The sequence below is a fragment of the Lampris incognitus genome, chromosome 12 (genome assembly GCF_029633865.1).
Source record: "Lampris incognitus isolate fLamInc1 chromosome 12, fLamInc1.hap2, whole genome shotgun sequence".
NCBI classification, from domain to species: domain Eukaryota; kingdom Metazoa; phylum Chordata; class Actinopteri; order Lampriformes; family Lampridae; genus Lampris; species Lampris incognitus.
This window is the reverse complement of record NC_079222.1, coordinates 71059-90095: the sequence shown is the minus strand read 5'-3', so window position 1 is coordinate 90095 and position 19037 is coordinate 71059. Positions and strand designations below refer to the sequence as shown.

General features: G+C 44.2%; 1 protein-coding gene across 1 annotated transcript in view; it reads left to right on the top strand.

The window, feature by feature from the left end:
• Window positions 1–19037, top strand: part of slc25a46 (solute carrier family 25 member 46) — a 65802-nt gene that overhangs the window by 40350 nt on the left and 6415 nt on the right. Inside the window, exons 5-7 of the mRNA XM_056290878.1 lie at window positions 321–421; window positions 2841–2897; window positions 10547–10604. Coding sequence (XP_056146853.1) covers window positions 321–421; window positions 2841–2897; window positions 10547–10604 — 216 coding nt within the window. The remainder of the gene's footprint in view (window positions 1–320; window positions 422–2840; window positions 2898–10546; window positions 10605–19037) is intronic.

The following is a 19037-nucleotide window of genomic DNA, read 5'->3' as shown; positions in this document are numbered from 1 at the left end:
GCATATTCAGTCTGATCGACGCATCATGGAGTTTTGTGCAGATATTGATTTTATACTTACCTGTTGTGTTAACTTTTTATTGTCTACCCTGCTTTGTTTTGATTTTACGCTGTCTGATACAGTGCTAGTTGTTTTTTTTAAAAAAAAATTTTAACTGTGTTCTATAAGGTGTCCTTGAGTGCTTTGAAAGGCGCCCCAAAATAAAATGCATTATTATTGTTATTAATGAACTAACCCCAAGGTAATAATTATACTAAGTAGTTGAGCTTTATTTTTTGTATTTTTTACACAGTTAAGCATGTACTTTGTGTGAATCATAGGGCCCAAAAGCACTGTGGAAAGGAATGGGGAGTACTTTCATAGTGCAGGGAATCACACTTGGAGCTGAGGGGATCATTAGTGAGTGCACCTCACTGCCACGGTGAGTACTACTGATACTACGATTATTACTACTGTTACTACAATTGTTGCTGCTGCTACTACTACCACTTTAACTCACAGGAGTGAGTTAAAAGCAGAACATTTTTTGAGCATCAGTGGCACCACAGATCTTGTTCTTATAGTAAGTGGTCTGAGCTGTTTTTAAGCTGGAGGAGAATGATGCTAGGAGACACCGACAGTCACTGAGGTCATTGGACTCTGGTTGTATGTCATTTTCTCTCTGCCACTCTGAGCCCCTCCCTTTGCTCTCTGTTGACCTCAGTAAGCCAGGGACGGGGGGGGGGGGGTTATGAGCAGGTTTGTTTTTGGGGTTTTTTCGCAAGCAGAGATTGTTAAGAGAGGAGGCTAGTGAGGATCAGTGTCTGAAGCCTCGTTGACAGGGAGTGAAGAGAATTCATTATGAGGAGGCATGGAATCCAAGACCTCATTAGAAAGCTGGGTCAGTCTAAGGGACTGGAAATTTCAGTGGAAGGAGACCCTTTGTGGAGGAACGTGAGGATGTTCCAGTAAGGAGGCTGTGAGTTGAATAAAGGAGTGGTCTGACAGATGTAGGGGCGTGACAGTCAGATTTGCTGTGGAGCAGTTCTGAGTCAAAATCAGATCAAGATTATTGCCCGCTTTGTGTGTGGAAGGGGTGAGGGACCTGTCTGAGGTCAAACGAGGACAGAAGAGACTGGAAGTCAGTCGCTTGGGTTTTGTCAGTAAGGATATTCATGTCTCCCATGACAATCAGTGATGTGTCATCATCAGGAATGGCTGAGAGTAACATGTCTAGTTGGACAACAAAGTTCTCTAGTTGACACCCCGGTGGACAGTATATGACAACCACAGACAGCTTAATAGGAGCAGTATCCATGCTCACATGGTATTCAAAGAAGGAGTTGTTGCTTAGCGGAGAAAGCTTAGTGAATTTCCAGCCTTTTGAAATGAGGCCACCCGTACCACCTCCACACCCAACAGAACGGGGGGGGTGTGAGGAAGAGTCAATAGAGTGTGGCCAGTGTGGAAGTGTTTTCTGGACGTATCCAGGTTTCGGTCCGGGCTAGTACCTGAATGTCTGACAGGTTAGCAAGTGCTTGGATAAAATCTGTTTTATTTACAGCTGATTGGTAATTCCATAAGCCAAAAGTGAAGGAGGAGTGGAGGAGGCTTTCCAGAGTGAATAGAGGATCTCAGGGTTGTATTGTCTGCTGCAGATGTGATCTTTTTCGATAATGGTGAATGACAGGGATGTATTTGGAGCATATGGTGGGTGAGGCAGGCAACGAGAGAAAATAGTAAAAAAGGGAATTACCAGTTAGTGTCCTTGCTCGGTGGACTTGCAGATCTTTACCCAAATCGGTCTTAACACAATGAGGGCCCACGCTACAGCACAGCTGTGTGTTTAAATACCAGGAAGTACCACAGCTGAACCCACCCCCGTCTGATTTTCATAACAAAGGGCGCAATAGAGGGCGCGACCCCCGTCTGCTGACCCAGCTATTGAAGTCCAGAGAGTGAAACTAGCAAGTGTTCAGCACCACAAAGCCTGATAACAACCTAAATCTGAATCACAACTCGAAACAAGTTTTAAATCACTTACCAAACGACTGACATCTCCTATGTTCAAGATCAGAGCTCGTTCTGAATGAAAGCCCATGCAGCTGCTGTCTCTTACAGTCATCAAACCATGCCTGAGTCTTCCGAGCAAGGATAGGCCTCTTTAGCCCCTTTAAGACCCACGCTGTCTGATCCCCGGATCATGTAGATGGTCATCTTCAGAGACAAAGAAGGAATGACTCAAGATGATGTGTGTGTGTGTGTGTGTGTGTGTGTGTGTGTGTGTGTGTGTGTGTGTGTGTGTATGTGTGTGTGTGTGTGTGTGTGTGTGTGTGTGTGTGTGTGTTTGTGTGTGTGTACGCACGCATGTGCGTGTGAGAGACCCGATTCAGCCTAACCTAATATTCACTCAAACCCAGTTGGCGGCTACATCAGCATGCATGCCCCCCACTTGGTGGATGCGGAGGAATGGGCCCATTCTAATTTTTTGCCCCTGCCCCCTAGTATTACTGTCAATACTACTGCTACTACTACTAACAGAAACTATGACTACAATTACTACAGCTGCTAATACTAACACTATTGTTCTTATTGTTAAAACTACTAATATTACTACTACTACAAATGTTGTTGTTACTATTACTACTACTGCTATTGCTATTGCTGCTACCACTGGTACTATTTCTTCCAGAGGCACTAATATTAGTGCTTCTTCTAAATCTTGATTCTTATTTCCCAGGAAGCATTTTGATCTGTATATTACTGTGTACTTGCTGTGTGCTTTATGTGTACTTAATCCACTCTTACTGTTTTCTACCTGTGTTTGTCATGTTTACCTCTTTGTGTATTTTTTATTCCAGTGAACTCCCTCACAAGTGGACAGTGAAGCAGGCGCTGGGTCACCTCCTCCTTAAAGGGTGAGATGTTGAAACAGATAAATGAATTACAAATGCAATGCACATTCTTTGTTTACTATGTTAATATTTAAGTGTGATAGTTTATCATATATTTAATGACCTACTTAATGTATGACAAAATAGATAATATTTCATTCTGTTGCATATTTAGTATGTGTCATGGAGGTAAGTTAAAATGACATGTAAGGCTGTATTAAATTACATATGAAAAATAAATCTCCCTCTCACCCTTCATTGGGTGGTGTGTATCTTCCTCAAGCTCGGGTCCTCTACCAAAGGTCTGGGAGTTTGAGGGTTCTGCGCAGTAGCTTAGCTGTCCCTTGGACTGTACTCTTCTGGACAGAGACCTCAGATGTTGTTCCTGGAATCTGCTGGAGCCACTCTCCCAGTCTGGGAGTCACAGCCCCTAGTGCACCTATGACCACTGGAACTACTGTGGATTTGACCTCCTACACCCGAGCTATTTCTTCCCTCAGCCCTTTGTATTTTTCTAGCTTCTCATGCTCTTTCTTCCTGATGTTGCCATTGCTTGGGATTGCTACATTGATCACTACTGCTGTCTTCTGTTCAGTGTCAACCACCACAATGTCTGATTGTTTAACCAGCACCTGCTTGTCAGTCTGGAACTTGAAGTCCCACAGGATCTTAGCTCTGCCATTCTCAACCACCATTGGCAGTATCTCCCATTTGGACTTTGGGACTTCCAGTCTGTATTCAGTACAGATGTCTTGTACACTATTCCAGCCACTTGGCTATGACTTTCTGTGTATACTTTAACAACTAGCATTTTACATCCGGCTTATAAGTGCTGGACTCGCTCAGGTGCATCTTTGCACAGCCTGCCTGTTGGGTCTTGTCTGGTGTGGTAGACCCCTGCCTCAACTGATCTGGTGCTGACTGCCTGTTCTTGTGCTGCTATGATCAGAGCATCTCTGCTGTCCTTCAGTCCAGCCTTTTCTAGCCACTGATAGGATTTTTCGATATCAGCTACATCCTCTATCTGTCGATGGTACATCCCATGTAGAGACTTAGTCTTCCATGATACCTCCTCTTTTCCTCCCCATTCTCTATATTCTGCTACCTGAGGTACTCACTTAGCAGTTTGTCTTGGAGGTCCCTCTTTATGATGTACTCATGGATATTCCTTGTTTCCTCCTGGGTAGTGGCTCTGACCCACACTAACCCTCGGCCCCCATCTTCTCACTTATTGTACCGTCTGAGGCTGCTGGACTTCGGGTGGAACCCTCTATTCATTGTGATAAGTGTCTGTATCCTGATATCTGTGGCCTTTATCTCTTCCTTTGGGCAGCTTATTATTCCAGCTGGGTATCTGATGACTGGTAGGGCATATGTGGTGATGGCTTGTATCTTATTTTTCCCATCGAACTGGCTACTCGGGATCTGCTTCACTCTCTGGAGGTATCTGGCTGTAGCTGACCTCTTTGCTGCCTCCTCGTGGTTTCCATTTGCCTGTGGAATACCCAGGTACTTGTAACTGTCCTGTATGTCTGTTATCCTGCCATCTGGCAATTCAACTACCTCAGTCCTCACCACCTTTCCTCTTTTTTCCACCATTCGACCACACTTGTCCAATCCAAATGACATCCCAATATCGTTGCTGTAGAGCCTGGTGAGATGGATCAGCGAGTCATTGTTTCACTCAATCCTTGCATACAGCTTGATGTCATCCATGTATAGAAGGTGGCTGGTAACTCCACTGCTGAACCTGTATCCATATACAGTGCATCCGGAAAGTTTTCACACCCCTTCACTTTCCCCACATTTTGTTATGTTACAGACTTATTCCATAATGGATTAAATTCCTTTTTTTTCTCATCAATCTACACACAATACCCCATAAGGACAAAGCGAAAAAGGTTTTGTGTAAAGTTTTGCAAATTTATTAAAAATAAAAAACTGAAATATTGCATGTACATAAGTATTCACACCCTTTACTCAGTACTTGGTTGAGGCACCCTTGGCAGCGATTACAGCCTCAAGTCTTCTTGGGTATGAAGCTACAAGCTTGGCACACCTATATTTGGGGTATTTCTCCCATTCTTCTCTGCAGATTCTCTCGAGCTCTGTAAGGTTAGATGGGGAGCGTCGCTGCACAGCTATTTTCAGGTCTTTCCAGAGATGTTCAATGGGGTTCAAGTCTGGGCTCTGGCTGGGCCACTCAAGGACATTCACAGACTTGTCTCGAAGCCACTCCTTCGTTGTCTTGGCTGTGTGCTTAGGGTCGTTTTCGTGTTGAAAGGTAAACCTTCGCCCCAGTCTGAGGTCCTGAGCACTCTGGAGCAGGTTTTAATCAAGGATCTCTCTGTACTTTGCTCCATTCATCTTTCCCTCGATCCTGACTAGTCTCCCAGTTCCTGCCACTGAAGAACATCCCAACAGCATGATGCTGCCACCACCATGCTTCACTGTAGGGATGGTATTAGCAAGGTGATGAGAGGTGCCTGGTTTCCTCCAGACGGGACGTTTGGCATTCAGGCCAAAGAGTTCAATCTTGGTTTCATCAGACCAGAGAATCTTGTTTCTCATGGTCTGAGAGTCCTTTAGGTGCTTTCTGGCAAACTCCAAGCGGGCTGTCATGTGCCTTTTACTGAGCAGAGGCTTCCGTCTGGTCACTCTACCATAAAAGCCTGATTGGTGGAGTGCTGCAGAGATGGTTGTCCTTCTGGAAGGTTCTCCCATCTCCACAGAGGAACGCTGGAGCTCTGTCAGAGTGACCATCGGGGTCTTGGTCACTTCCCTGACCAAGGCCCTTCTCCCCCGATTGCTCAGTTTGGCTGGGCGGCCAGCTCTAGGAAGAGTCCTGGTGGAGCCAAACTTCTTCCATTTACAAATGATGGAGACCACTGTGCTTTTTGGGACCTTCAAAGCAGTAGACATTTTTTTGTACCCTTCCCCAGATCTGTGCCTTGATACAATCCTGTCTCAGAGATCCACAGACAATTCCTTTGACTTCATGGCTTGGTTTCTGCTCTGACATGCACTGTCAACAGTGGGACCTTATATAGACAGGTGTGTGCCTTTCCAAATCATGTCCGATCAGTTGAATTTACTACAGGTGGACTCCAATCAAGATGTAGAAACATCTCAAGGATGATCAGTGGAAACAGGATGAACCTGAGCTCCATTTTGAGTGTCATAGCAAAGGGTGTGAATACTTATGTACATGCAGTATTTCAGTTTTTTATTTTTAATAAATTTGCAAAAATTTCTACAAAACCTTTATCACGTTGTCATTATGGGGTATTGTGTGTAGATTGATGAGGAAAAAAAGGAATTTAATCCATTTTGGAATAAGGCTGTAACAACAAAATGTGGGGAAAGGGAAGGGGTGTGAATACTTTCCGGATGCACTGTACATGCTTTGTGATAATGTGAATGAGGGGGTTCAGGCCTATGAAGAACAGCAGTGGGGATAGTGCATCCCCACCCTTATAAACAATACGGTGGTATAACCACCGAAACCAACGATCAGATTCATATGCAAATAAGCGTGACCATTAAGTAGAGTTTCAATGGCCATGTGTACTATTCATAGAGGATTTTGGAAATGTTTGCAATCACAGCATTGTAAAATGGCGACAGCTGTACTCTTAGCCCCCCATCCCCAGTTCAGGGATGGTCATTCCCTCTTCACATAGATGGCCTCTTTTGCTCCCCGTTCAAACTAACGTTCCTCCCTATCAAGGATGTGCACATCCTTATCCTTGAAAGAGTGGCTACTGGCCTGTAGATGGGTGTAGACTGCGGAGTCCTGGTCTGGTGTGTTAGCTGTCCTGTGTTGTGCCATCCTCTTGGCCAGCATCTGTGATTTCCCCCAATGTACAAGTCACGACAATCCTCCTGGCACTTAACAGCATATACTAAATTGCTCTGTTTGTGCCGGGGGACCTGATCCTCGGGGTGGACCAATTTCTGGTGCAGCATGTTTTGGGGTTTGAAAGCAACCCAAAACATGCTGCACCAGAAATTCTTCATCGTCTTAATAGCTGCCCTCACTTTCTCCTTGCTTAGCCACTGCACTACCTAATTGACTATCCCCACGTCATCCAAACTTCGCTCTCTCTCTCATTTTCTACATTCACCAGCCCCTTTAAGTACTCTTTTCACCTTCTCACCACACACTCCTCGCTTGTCAGCACATTTCCATCTCTATCCTTAATCACCTTAACCTTCTACACATCCTTCCCAGCTCAGTCCATCTGTTTAGCCAATCGGTACACGTTCTTTTCTGCTTTCTTACAGTTTTTTTTTATTGCCAAGACACATTTCTTGAAATTATGCTCCATTTCCCAAAACGCTAAACACAAATGCGTAACTGCACACTCATCATCACAAACTTCAAACTTCCATGTCAAAACCAAACTCTCCACTCAAAACCATGTAATCCTACCTCTAAACCAAACTTTGCCTTCAGACATCACACAAAAGCCATCAAATACACATGCACTACAAAATAGCCATTACACACTGGTGAGATCAATTCAAAACACTACCGTAAAAACCTGTTACTGCAATGAATAATTGCGCTTATGGTTTCCCCCCAGAACAACCTCTTTACATGTTGAACACAATATCAAGACACAACACATGTATAAATCTTCAAAATTTGTAATTCCTCAATGTACTGTAGTAAAATAAACTGAAATTGAGTGAAAAGTAAATGTACTGTAAAAATATGCAACTGATAAAGAACGTAGAATACAGTACAATAATTTCCATGTATTTACCAATATAACCCAATGGGGAAAAAAACAGTTTGTAAATAAAGGAGAAATGCTATGTATTCTGCCTCAGCATCCCATCTCTGGTCTGGGTCAGGCCAGAGATTCTCATCAGCATCACAGGCAATATTAGCCCTAGCCAGGCAGCGGGGGGGGGGGTCCCTTGTATGCTTTATCCACTCCTGGCAAGCCTCAACCGTAATATCTAAACAAGTCTCCTCCATGGCCTGGAGGAGGTGAATACGGATGTAGGGGTCTCGGTCATACAAGACCTTCCACCGCCATGCCGGAAAAAAACCCTCTATGGGGTTTAGGAAGGGAGAATATGCAGGTAGAAAGATGTTGCTGAATCTTGGGTTGTTCAAGAACCAGTCATGAACTAGAGCAGCCCGGTAGAAACTGACAGTGTCCCAAATGCCAACATAGCATGGCTGCTGTGGTTGTGCTGGCTCCCTCTGGTGTAATCGGTATACATGATCTCGCAGACCATCGAGGAAAGCCAGCAGATGCATGGTGTTGTATGGACCAAGGGTGGCTGATGGCGGCACACATGGTCACATTCCCTCCTCGCTGGCCAGGGACATTCACAGTGGCCCGGTGGCCAATTATGTTCCTCACCCTTCGCCTCCTTTTGGTAAGATTAAATCCTGCTTCATCAACAAAGATGAGTTCATGAGGAGTGTCTCTGGCATCAATATCAAAGATTCTCTACAAAAGAGATGAAACAAAGTACAGTAAATGACAACTCTGAAACACATTGCTATAGTACACAAAAGTAGGCCATCATATAGCCTGTACTACAGTATATACACTGCTGTAATACATAACTGTACCCAAATATTTGATACAGTATGAAAAACCATACTTGCACATATTCCAAGCGCTGGTCTTTGACTCTATTGGAGTTCCTTTCGAAAGGAACACGATAGGCCTGTTTCATCCTCAACCTGTTCCGTCGAAGAATGCGGTCAGTTGTTGAGATGCTGACTGCATCAATGCCTTGGAATATTCCCTGATCCTTAATAACTCTCTTTTGTTCCTCATGCAAGCGAATGATATTGTTGGCTATGACCATATTGATGATTTCTATCTCTTGCTCTTCTGAAAATAGCCATCTTCTGCCTCCATTAGGTGGTCGTCTCTCAGTTCTGCAAAAATAGAAGTACTGATGGGATTACAGTAAACCATCCATTTTACAAAATAGGAGCATACGGTAACTCCAGTTTAACTTTATGTGATATGGTACAGTAATACAATGCATTTCAGACAGCATACAGTACAATAGAGCAAACAGCTACATTACATGTATGTTCTGTAACAGCGCAGAGTACAGCGCTCCAAAGTTACACTAGAAAGCAGTATGTAAATGACCTACCTATTTTCCTCTCTGTAGGTCCACATTATAGAGACTACTGTGAAGCGGCTCAGATTCGGCTGCAATCTTTGCCCAGCTTCCCTCATTGACATTCCATGGACAAGGACATGGTCAACTAGAGTTGCACAGATATCATCAGAAACCATTTGTCTCCTTGCCCTTGCCCTTGCCCTTGCCCTTCCTCTTCCACCTCCTCTCCCGTATCCTCTTCCTCTACCTTCAGATCTTTGTGGATCCGTTGTTCCAAAACAAGTGAACTGACCCATGGCCCTTTTATCTATCTATCCTGAGGTTTTGATTGGTGTGTGAACAATTTTGACTCTTTGTGTTTCCACCTGGGGAATTGTGTGTTAATTGGGTTCCAGCTGTGATGACTTGAGTTCATGATATTGAGTGCCAGTGCTTTCTAAATGAGCACATGGTGCAGCCAGTGATATATGAAAGGATTTGTGTGTAGAGTTTTTCACAAAAAGTTCAACAAATCCGAATCTTGTGTGAAACAGGGGAATAGTGTTTACAATTTTGGGAAATGGGTCTGTCTTTTGGTCGATGGTGTCATGGTTTGGGATGTTTAGTTAATAGGCCCAGTTATAGTGTGTAAGCAATCGAGAAAAACTGTAATGTCCAACTTCTCATACAACTCACCATGCGCCTTTGCCTTTGCCACCTCTCGCTTCACTTTATGCCAAATCTCCTTGTACTCCTGTCCATTTCTCTGACTATCCCACATCATCTTTGCCAACCTCTTCCTCTGTATGTGTTCCTGTACTTCCTCATTTCACCACCAAGTCTCCTTGTCTTCATTCCTCTGTCCAGATGACATACCAAGTACCGTCCTTGCTGTCTCCCTGACTATATCTGCAGTAGTATCCCAGCCATCTGGCAACTCTTCAATACCACCCAGTGCCTGTCTTAACTCCTCCCTGAACTCCACACTACATTCTTCCTTCTTCAACTTCCACCATTTGATCATTGGTTCTTCCTTCACTCTCTTCCTCTTCTTGATCTCCAAAGTCATCCTACAGACCACCATCCGATGCTGCCTACATATGTTCTCCCCTGTCACCACCTTGCAGTCTCCAATCCCTTTTAGATCGCGCCTCCTGTATAAGATATAGTCCCCCTATCTGCACTCCCTCCACTCTTATACGTCACTCTGTGTTCCTCCCTCTTCTTGAAATATGTTTTCACCACAGCCATTCCCATCATTTATGCAAAATTCACAACCATCTGTCCTTCCGCATTCCACTCCTTGACACCCTACCTACCCATCATCTCTTTTTTACCTTTGATCCCTTCACCTCTGTTCCCTTGGGACTGGCACTAAGAATGCAATGGCTTGTGCATCATCGGTGGCTGGGTTAGAATTCAATTTAGGGAAAAATAAATATTACAAGTTATATTTGTATAATTCTATGGTGGAAGCTTATTAAAATTATCACAGGTATATTTAAAATAAAATATTCTGTAAGCATTTTAAACATTTTTTCTAATACAAAGTCTAAATGCCTCTTTTTCTCTCTCTTTCTTAGATTGACCCTCATGGTCGCGCTACCATTCTACACCGCAAGCCTCATTGAGACTGTACAGGTACACAATTTTCATATATATATATTAAGGTAGATGTCAGCAAGCAATTGGGGGATAGAAAACATTTGAAAAATAACTTCAGAAACATTACAACCAATGGGGGAGGGACTGGGGCTCGTTTTGAGAAAGCAAGGACTTAAAGGGCCAGGGCACTGTTGAAAAAGCATACATTTAAAAGATAACAAAATATCATTCAGTGGGGTACTTTACATATGTATATAGCGCTTTATCTAGATACCCAAAGAGCTTCAAATTGAAAGGGGGAAACTCACTTCAACCACCACAAATGTGTAGCACCTACCTGGGTGATGCATGGCAGCCATTTTGTGCCAGAACGCTCACCATCCATCGGCTTGAGGTGGAGAGGGAAGAATCATTGCGCTAATTACACAAGGGGATGATTAAGTTAATATGTACACAGCCCACTCATAACATGACTCAGTGTCCCAACTGGGTATCACGAGATTTTGTGTCATAGTCATGAAATTTAATCTACAAAATCGTGCTTGGGGACACGATTTCACTGAAATTTTCTTGTCTGGCACCAGAAAGTTGTATCCAATGCATTCCTATGGGCCAACTTTTTCTTGCGCGAGTCACGTTATCAAGATGCTGGCTCTGGCTGGTCTGGCCTCCTGGGAGAATGTCGGTCACTTACATATATTTGAAAACAGCGTGGCAACAAGCTAACAGCTAGGCTGTAGAAAACATGGTTCCACCTCCTGGGAAACTCTAAACCGTGCCTACAGTAGAACTCTGAACGTCTTCCTTAAAGTAACAGAAGCCCCTAGTGAATCTATCCTCAATTGTGTATCACCACACAGCGGTGTTGGCCAGCGCAGCCTTGGCATCATCAAAAGCTTCGTCCATCCCCGGGGACCAGTCTACCTCGCTCTTGGCTTCCTTGCCCAGCAGGGCCTCATATAAAGGCCACATGCGGTGAGCTGCGTGGGGAATGAACCTGTTATAAAGTTCACCATGCCCAGGAACTCCTGCAGGGACTTCACGGTGCGGGGGCGCGGGAAACTGGTGACGGCGTCCACTCTGGCGGGAAGTGGAATGGCTCCCTGCGGGGAGATGCGGTGGCTGAGGAAGTCAATGGACGACCGGCCGAACTGACACTTGGCTGGGTTGACTATGAGTCCATGCGCACTGAGCCGCTCAAACAACTTCCGGAGGTGCGTCAGGTGCTCCTCCGCGGACGCGCTGGCCACAAAAAATGTCGTCCAAGTAAACAAACAAGAACGGCATATCCTGTAGCACAGAGTCCATCAGCCGCTGGAACATCTGCGCTGCCCCCTTGAGGCTGAAGGGCATCCATAGGAACTCGAAGAGTCCAAACGGCATGACGACCATTGTCTTGGACACATCCCGAGGGATGGACCGGTACCTGGTGGTAGCCCCGCACCAAATCCACTTTGGAAAAGGTGGTGGCCCCCCACAAGGTGGGCAGAGAAATCCTGTATGTGCGGGACGGGGTACCGGTTGGGGGTTGTGGCATTGTTCAGGTGACAAAAATTCCTGCAGGGGCGCCAACCGCCATAAGCCTTAGAACCATGTGCAGGGGGGAGGCCCACGGGCGGTCCAAGCGGCACACGATGCCGAGGCGTTCCATGGTGGCAAACTCCTCCCTGGCGATTGCAAGCTTAGCAGAGTCGAGGCGCCAAGCACGTGCGCAGACTGGGGGCTCTTGGTGGCAATATGGTGCTCCATGCCGTGCTTGGCCACCGCTGATGAGAACATACACTACCGTTCAAAAGTTTGGGATCACCCAAACAATTTCGTGTTTTCCATGAAAAGTCACACTTATTCACCACCATATGTTGTGAAATGAATAGAAAATAGAGTCAAGACATTGACAAGGTTAGAAATAATGATTTTTATTTGAAATAAGATTTTTTTTACATCAAACTTTGCTTTCGTTAAAGAATCCTCCATTTGCAGCAATTACAGCATTGCAGACCTTTGGCATTCTAGCTGTTAATTTGTTGAGGTAATCTGGAGAAATTGCACCCCACGCTTCCAGAAGCAGCTCCCACAAGTTGGATTGGTTGGATGGGCACTTCTTTGAGCAGATTGAGTTTCTGGAGCATCACATTTGTGGGGTCAATTAAACGCTCAAAATGGCCAGAAAAAGAGAACTTTCATCTGAAACTCGACAGTCTATTCTTGTTCTTAGAAATGAAGGCTATTCCATGCGAGAAATTGCTAAGAAATTGAAGATTTCCTACACCGGTGTGTACTACTCCCTTCAGAGGACAGCACAAACAGGCTCTAACAGGTACTATTTAATGAAGATGCCAGTTGGGGACCTGTGAGGCGTCTGTTTCTCAAACTAGAGACTCTAATGTACTTATCTTCTTGCTCAGTTGTGCAACGCGGCCTCCCACTTCTTTTTCTACTCTGGTTAGAGCCTGTTTGTGCTGTCCTCTGAAGGGAGTAGTACACACCGGTGTAGGAAATCTTCAATTTCTTAGCAATTTCTCGCATGGAATAGCCTTCATTTCTAAGAACAAGAATAGACTGTCGAGTTTCAGATGAAAGTTCTCTTTTTCTGGCCATTTTGAGCGTTTAATTGACCCCACAAATGTGATGCTCCAGAAACTCAATCTGCTCAAAGAAGTGCCCATCCAACCAATCCAACTTGTGGGAGCTGCTTCTGGAAGCGTGGGGTGCAATTTCTCCAGATTACCTCAACAAATTAACAGCTAGAATGCCAAAGGTCTGCAATGCTGTAATTGCTGCAAATGGAGGATTCTTTGACGAAAGCAAAGTTTGATGTAAAAAAAATCTTATTTCAAATACAAATCATTATTTCTAACCTTGTCAATGTCTTGACTCTATTTTCTATTCATTTCACAACATATGGTGGTGAATAAGTGTGACTTTTCATGGAAAACACAAAATTGTTTGGGTGATCCCAAACTTTTGAACGGTAGTGTAGGTGTGGTGAGGTCAGAGAACTCTGCGAGCAGGCGTTGATATGTATCTCTGGTGGCGAGCATGTTTGACAGGCCGAGCATCCCTGCACCTCCCAGTGTGCACGGATATGTCGTGAAAGAGACAGCATCGATCAAGCGACAGTTTGTAACATCCACCAGCAGCCTGGAGGCACACAGGAAGTCCGCACCCAGGAGGAGAACTGACACCGCGGCCATAACGAAGTCCCAGCCAAAACGCCGCCCACCGAAACACACCTCCACATACCTGGTGCCGTAGGTACGTATGGGCGTGCCGTTCGCGGCATCCATCGGGGAGCCTTGTCCGCCGGCCATGGTGGCCGCGGCCGATGCAGGCAGGATACTACACTGAGCACCCGAATCGATCAGCAGCCGTCGGCCATATAAGGCGTCCTTGATAAACAATAGCCTGCTGTTCTCGCCGGTGGTCATAGCCGCTACTGAGCACCGGCCCTGGCGTTTCCCTGGACGCTGAAGCTGCATGGCAGGTGACACTGCTTGGCCCTGGCACCAAACCTGTTGTGGTAATAACACAACCCGCTGTCGCGCTGGCGGCGGGCATCCACCGCAGCCACGGTGTCCACTGCGTCCTCCAGAGGCAGGGGCGAGGTCTAGGTGGGGAGCATTGCATGAACGAATTGCTGCCAGTTGGCAAGGAAAATCCTGTCCGCTTCCGCACCCAGAGCATGGTAGTCTTTGGTGGAGGAGAGGGGGGAGTTGGCTAGTGCTGTGCGCACAGGCGCTGGGAGCTGCCGTAGAAAAATATGGGTGAAAATGAAGGAGGGATCTGCCGAGCCCAAAACGGCCAACATCTTCTCCAGCAGCTCGGAAGGTTTGCTATCGCCGAGTCCGATAAGTGACAACAGGCGATCTGCCTTCTCCATCTCCGACAGCGTGAAGAGCTGTAAAAGGAATGCTTTGAGTGCGCCGTATTTTCCCATAGCCGGGGGGGCTTCCAGTAGCCCCATAGCTCGGGCCGTCGTCTGGGCATCTAACGCTGCCACCACATGGAAATATTTCGTAATGTCCCATGTTATTCTTCTCAGCTCGAAGTGGGCTCAATGTGCTGAAACCATGGCTGGGGACTGTTTTGCCAAAAGTCGGGCAACGTCACCATTGCTGCAGAGATGCTAGCGCTAACATGAGCCATACCGTTAGCATCACTCGTAGCTGGAGCGATGTTGTCCTCGTTTTGGGTCGACATGCTTGTCAGCGTGCGGGGTCACCAATGTGGGAGTGCAGGAATGAGGAGACGGAGAGATTGAGTTGAGTTAATTCTGTTTACTCGCCACACAAAACAACACTGATACAGCACAATCTCTCGTGGCAACAAGCTAACAGCTAGGGTGTAGAAAACATGGCTCCACCTCCTGGGAAACTCTAAACTGTGCCTACGTCAGAACTCTGAGCCTCTTCCTTAAAGGAACAGCCGCCCCTGGTGAATCTATCCTCAATTGTGTATCACCACAACATGATGATTGTGTGTGCAGCATTAACAAACCTTTGTAAATGTATAGTCCCTAGAAAATAACTTGTCAATGTTTTGATAAAGGATCCATGAAATTATAATCTACATTTTCCAGTATGTGAGTGTTGCTTTTAGTTGTTCATTCTCGGCTTTGAGTTTGTTGATGTCCACACGCAGGTTGTCACATTCGGTAGAAAATTGGCTGTACTTCTGTGTAAGGTCATCATGGAGAGCCTTCGGGACCGTGGCTTCTGAAAAAGAGATTAGATATAAAGATAGATAGAAATTTCACAGTCCTATTTTTCATATCTGGGAAACGGCTACACTCAGTGGTTATTCAGACTGTACCAAACAGAATCATGGCCAAATACTTTTTCACAACAAATATATTAACAGGACAACCTGATTAATCCTGGTAGTGACTGTCCTACTGTACAACAGTTAAGATGTTAGAAGTTCTTACCAGTGCAGGGACCAGCACCAGGCTCCGTTCCTCAGTCATTTGGGTAGACGGAAGCGCGTATGGATTCCGATGCAGCCTCATCAACAACTTCTGTGGACTGATGTCCATTGTCTGGCCGTCTGTGGGGGGTTTCATCCCTCCTTCTTTTTCTCTCATATCTAATACACACAGAAGAGAGCAAGCAGTTAGTACAAAACAGTTAATTGACTCAGTTGACCACAGGTTTATCACATCCGCAATTCAAGTCAGTGGAAATCACATAGCACGCCTCAAAGGGCTTCATGAGATAATGTAGACATAACAGAAATTATCTGGCCTAACAGATAACCCTGACAAAAATACAGCTACATTAAATTACTCACCATTTCTTTTCTGCACTTTGACTCATGCTAAGTCGAGTCATGCTGGGTAATCACAGTTAATCACAAATCACAAGGAAGTAGGGTTGCCAACCCTTCCTTGAAATAAGGAATAGTTCCTTATTATAAGTAATACATGTATATATAGATATATACATATATATATATAGATATATACATATATAGATATATAGATATATACATATATATATATATATATAGATAGATATATATATATAGATATATAGATATATATAGATAGATAGATATATATAGATATATATATAGATATACACTACCGTTCAAAAGTTTGGGATCACCCAAACAATTTTGTGTTTTCCATGAAAAGTCACACTTATTCACCACCATATGTTGTGAAATGAATAGAAAATAGAGTCAAGACATTGACAAGGTTAGAAATAATGATTTGTATTTGAAATAAGATTTTTTTTACATCAAACTTTGCTTTCGTCAAAGAATCCTCCATTTGCAGCAATTACAGCATTGCAGACCTTTGGCATTCTAGCTGTTAATTTGTTGAGGTAATCTGGAGAAATTGCACCCCACGCTCCCAGAAGCAGCTCCCACAAGTTGGATTGGTTGGATGGGCACTTCTTTGAGCAGATTGAGTTTCTGGAGCATCACATTTGTGGGGTCAATTAAACGCTCAAAATGGCCAGAAAAAGAGAACTTTCATCTGAAACTCGACAGTCTATTCTTGTTCTTAGAAATGAAGGCTATTCCATGCGAGAAATTGCTAAGAAATTGAAGATTTCCTACACCGGTGTGTACTACTCCCTTCAGAGGACAGCACAAACAGGCTCTAACCAGAGTAGAAAAAGAAGTGGGAGGCCGCGTTGCACAACTGAGCAAGAAGATAAGTACATTAGAGTCTCTAGTTTGAGAAACAGACGCCTCACAGGTCCCCAACTGGCATCTTCATTAAATAGTACCTGTTAGAGCCTGTTTGTGCTGTCCTCTAAAGGGAGTAGTACACACCGGTGTAGGAAATCTTCAATTTCTTAGCAATTTCTCACATGGAATAGCCTTCATTTCTAAGAACAAGAATAGACTGTCGAGTTTCAGATGAAAGTTCTCTTTTTCTGGCCATTTTGAGCGTTTAATTGACCCCACAAATGTGATGCTCCAGAAACTCAATCTGCTCAAAGAAGTGCCCATCCAACCAATCCAACTTGTGGGAGCTGCTTCTGGAAGCGTGGGGTGCAATTTCTCCAGATTACCTCAACAAATTAACAGCTAGAATGCCAAAGGTCTGCAATGCTGTAATTGCTGCAAATGGAGGATTATTTGACGAAAGCAAAGTTTGATGTAAAAAAAATCTTATTTCAAATACAAATCATTATTTCTAACCTTGTCAATGTCTTGACTCTATTTTCTATTCATTTCACAACATATGGTGGTGAATAAGTGTGACTTTTCATGGAAAACACGAAATTGTTTGGGTGATCCCAAACTTTTGAACGGTAGTGTATATATATATATACAGATACACGGGGGAAAAAAGTTTAATACATCGCAGTACAGGCCTGTTTCGTGCGTTGCGCACCCATCAGCTGCTAATGTGGTTCAACAAAGAATTGCAACTCATCAGCTGCTAATGTGCGTCAACTTTACACATTAATGAAGAACCACATTAGCAACTCATCAGCTGCTAATGTGCTTCAACAAAGAATTGCACACTCATCAGCTGCTAATGTGTGTCAACTTTACACATTAATGAAGAACCACATTAGCAACTCATCAGCTGCTAATGTGCTTCAACTTTACACATTAATGAAGAACCACATTAGCAACTCGTCAGCTGCTAATGTGCGTCAACTTTACACATTAATGAAGAACCACATTAGCAACTCATCAGCTGCTAATGTGCTTCCACTTTACACATTAATGAAGAACCACATTAGCAACTCGTCAGCTGCTAATGTGCGTCAACGTTACACATTAATGAAGAACCACATTAGCAACTCCTCAGCTGCTAATGTGCGTCAACTTTACACATTAATGAAGAACCACATTAGCAACTCATCAGCTGCTAATGTGCTTCCACTTTACACATTAATGAAGAACCACATTAGCAACTCCTCAGCTGCTAATGTGCGTCAACTTTACACATTAATGAAGAACCACATTAGCAACTCATCAGCTGCTAATGTGTGTCAACTTTACACATTAATGAAGAACCACATTAGCAACTCATCAGCTGCTAATGTGCGTCAACTTTACACATTAATGAAGAACCACATTAGCAACTCATCAGCTGCTAATGTGGTTCAACAAAGAATTGCACACTCATCAGCAGCTAATGTGTGTCAACTTTACACATTAATGAAGAACCACATTAGCAACTCATCAGCTGCTAATGTGCTTCAACTTTACACATTAATGAAGAACCACATTAGCAACTCGTCAGCTGCTAATGTGCGTCAACTTTACACATTAATGAAGAACCACATTAGCAACTCATCAGCTGCTAATGTGCTTCAACTTTACACATTAATGAAGAACCACATTAGCAACTCGTCAGCTGCTAATGGGCGTCAACGTTACACATTAATGAAGAACCACATTAGCAACTCATCAGCTGCTAATGTGGTTCAACTTTACACATTAATGAAGAACCACATTAGCAAATCATCAGCTGCTAATGTGGTTCAACAAAGAATGGCACACGAAACAGGCCTGTACTGCAATGTATTAAACTTTTTTTTTCCTGTATCTGTATTGATATTCCGCTCCTCATTAGTTGAGCACTTATAACAACACCATTGATGGTTTCGGAAAAAAACGTTATATTTATATATATAGATCAACACGTGTGTGTGTGTGTGTGTGTGTGTGTGTGTGTGTGTGTGTGTGTGTGTAGTGTAAGACACATTATATTTGTTATGCCCGCGCCGCCCTGTCCAGCCAACCCCCATCCCTGTCCCCTGTTTCTTATTTCCATTTCAAGGAGTTGGCAACCCTACAAGGAAGTGACCATATTTACCTCTCATGTTTTGCATCGCCTTTGCTGGACTAGGTTGAGTAGGAGAAGACAGACGGGACAAAGTCAGGGCTGTCGAAGTCCTCAGATGCCTCTCCTGTACAAATAAAGTGTATTCCAGTGACTTACAGTAACATTAACACATCAAAACAGGTCATTGGCCTACCATCACCACGTGA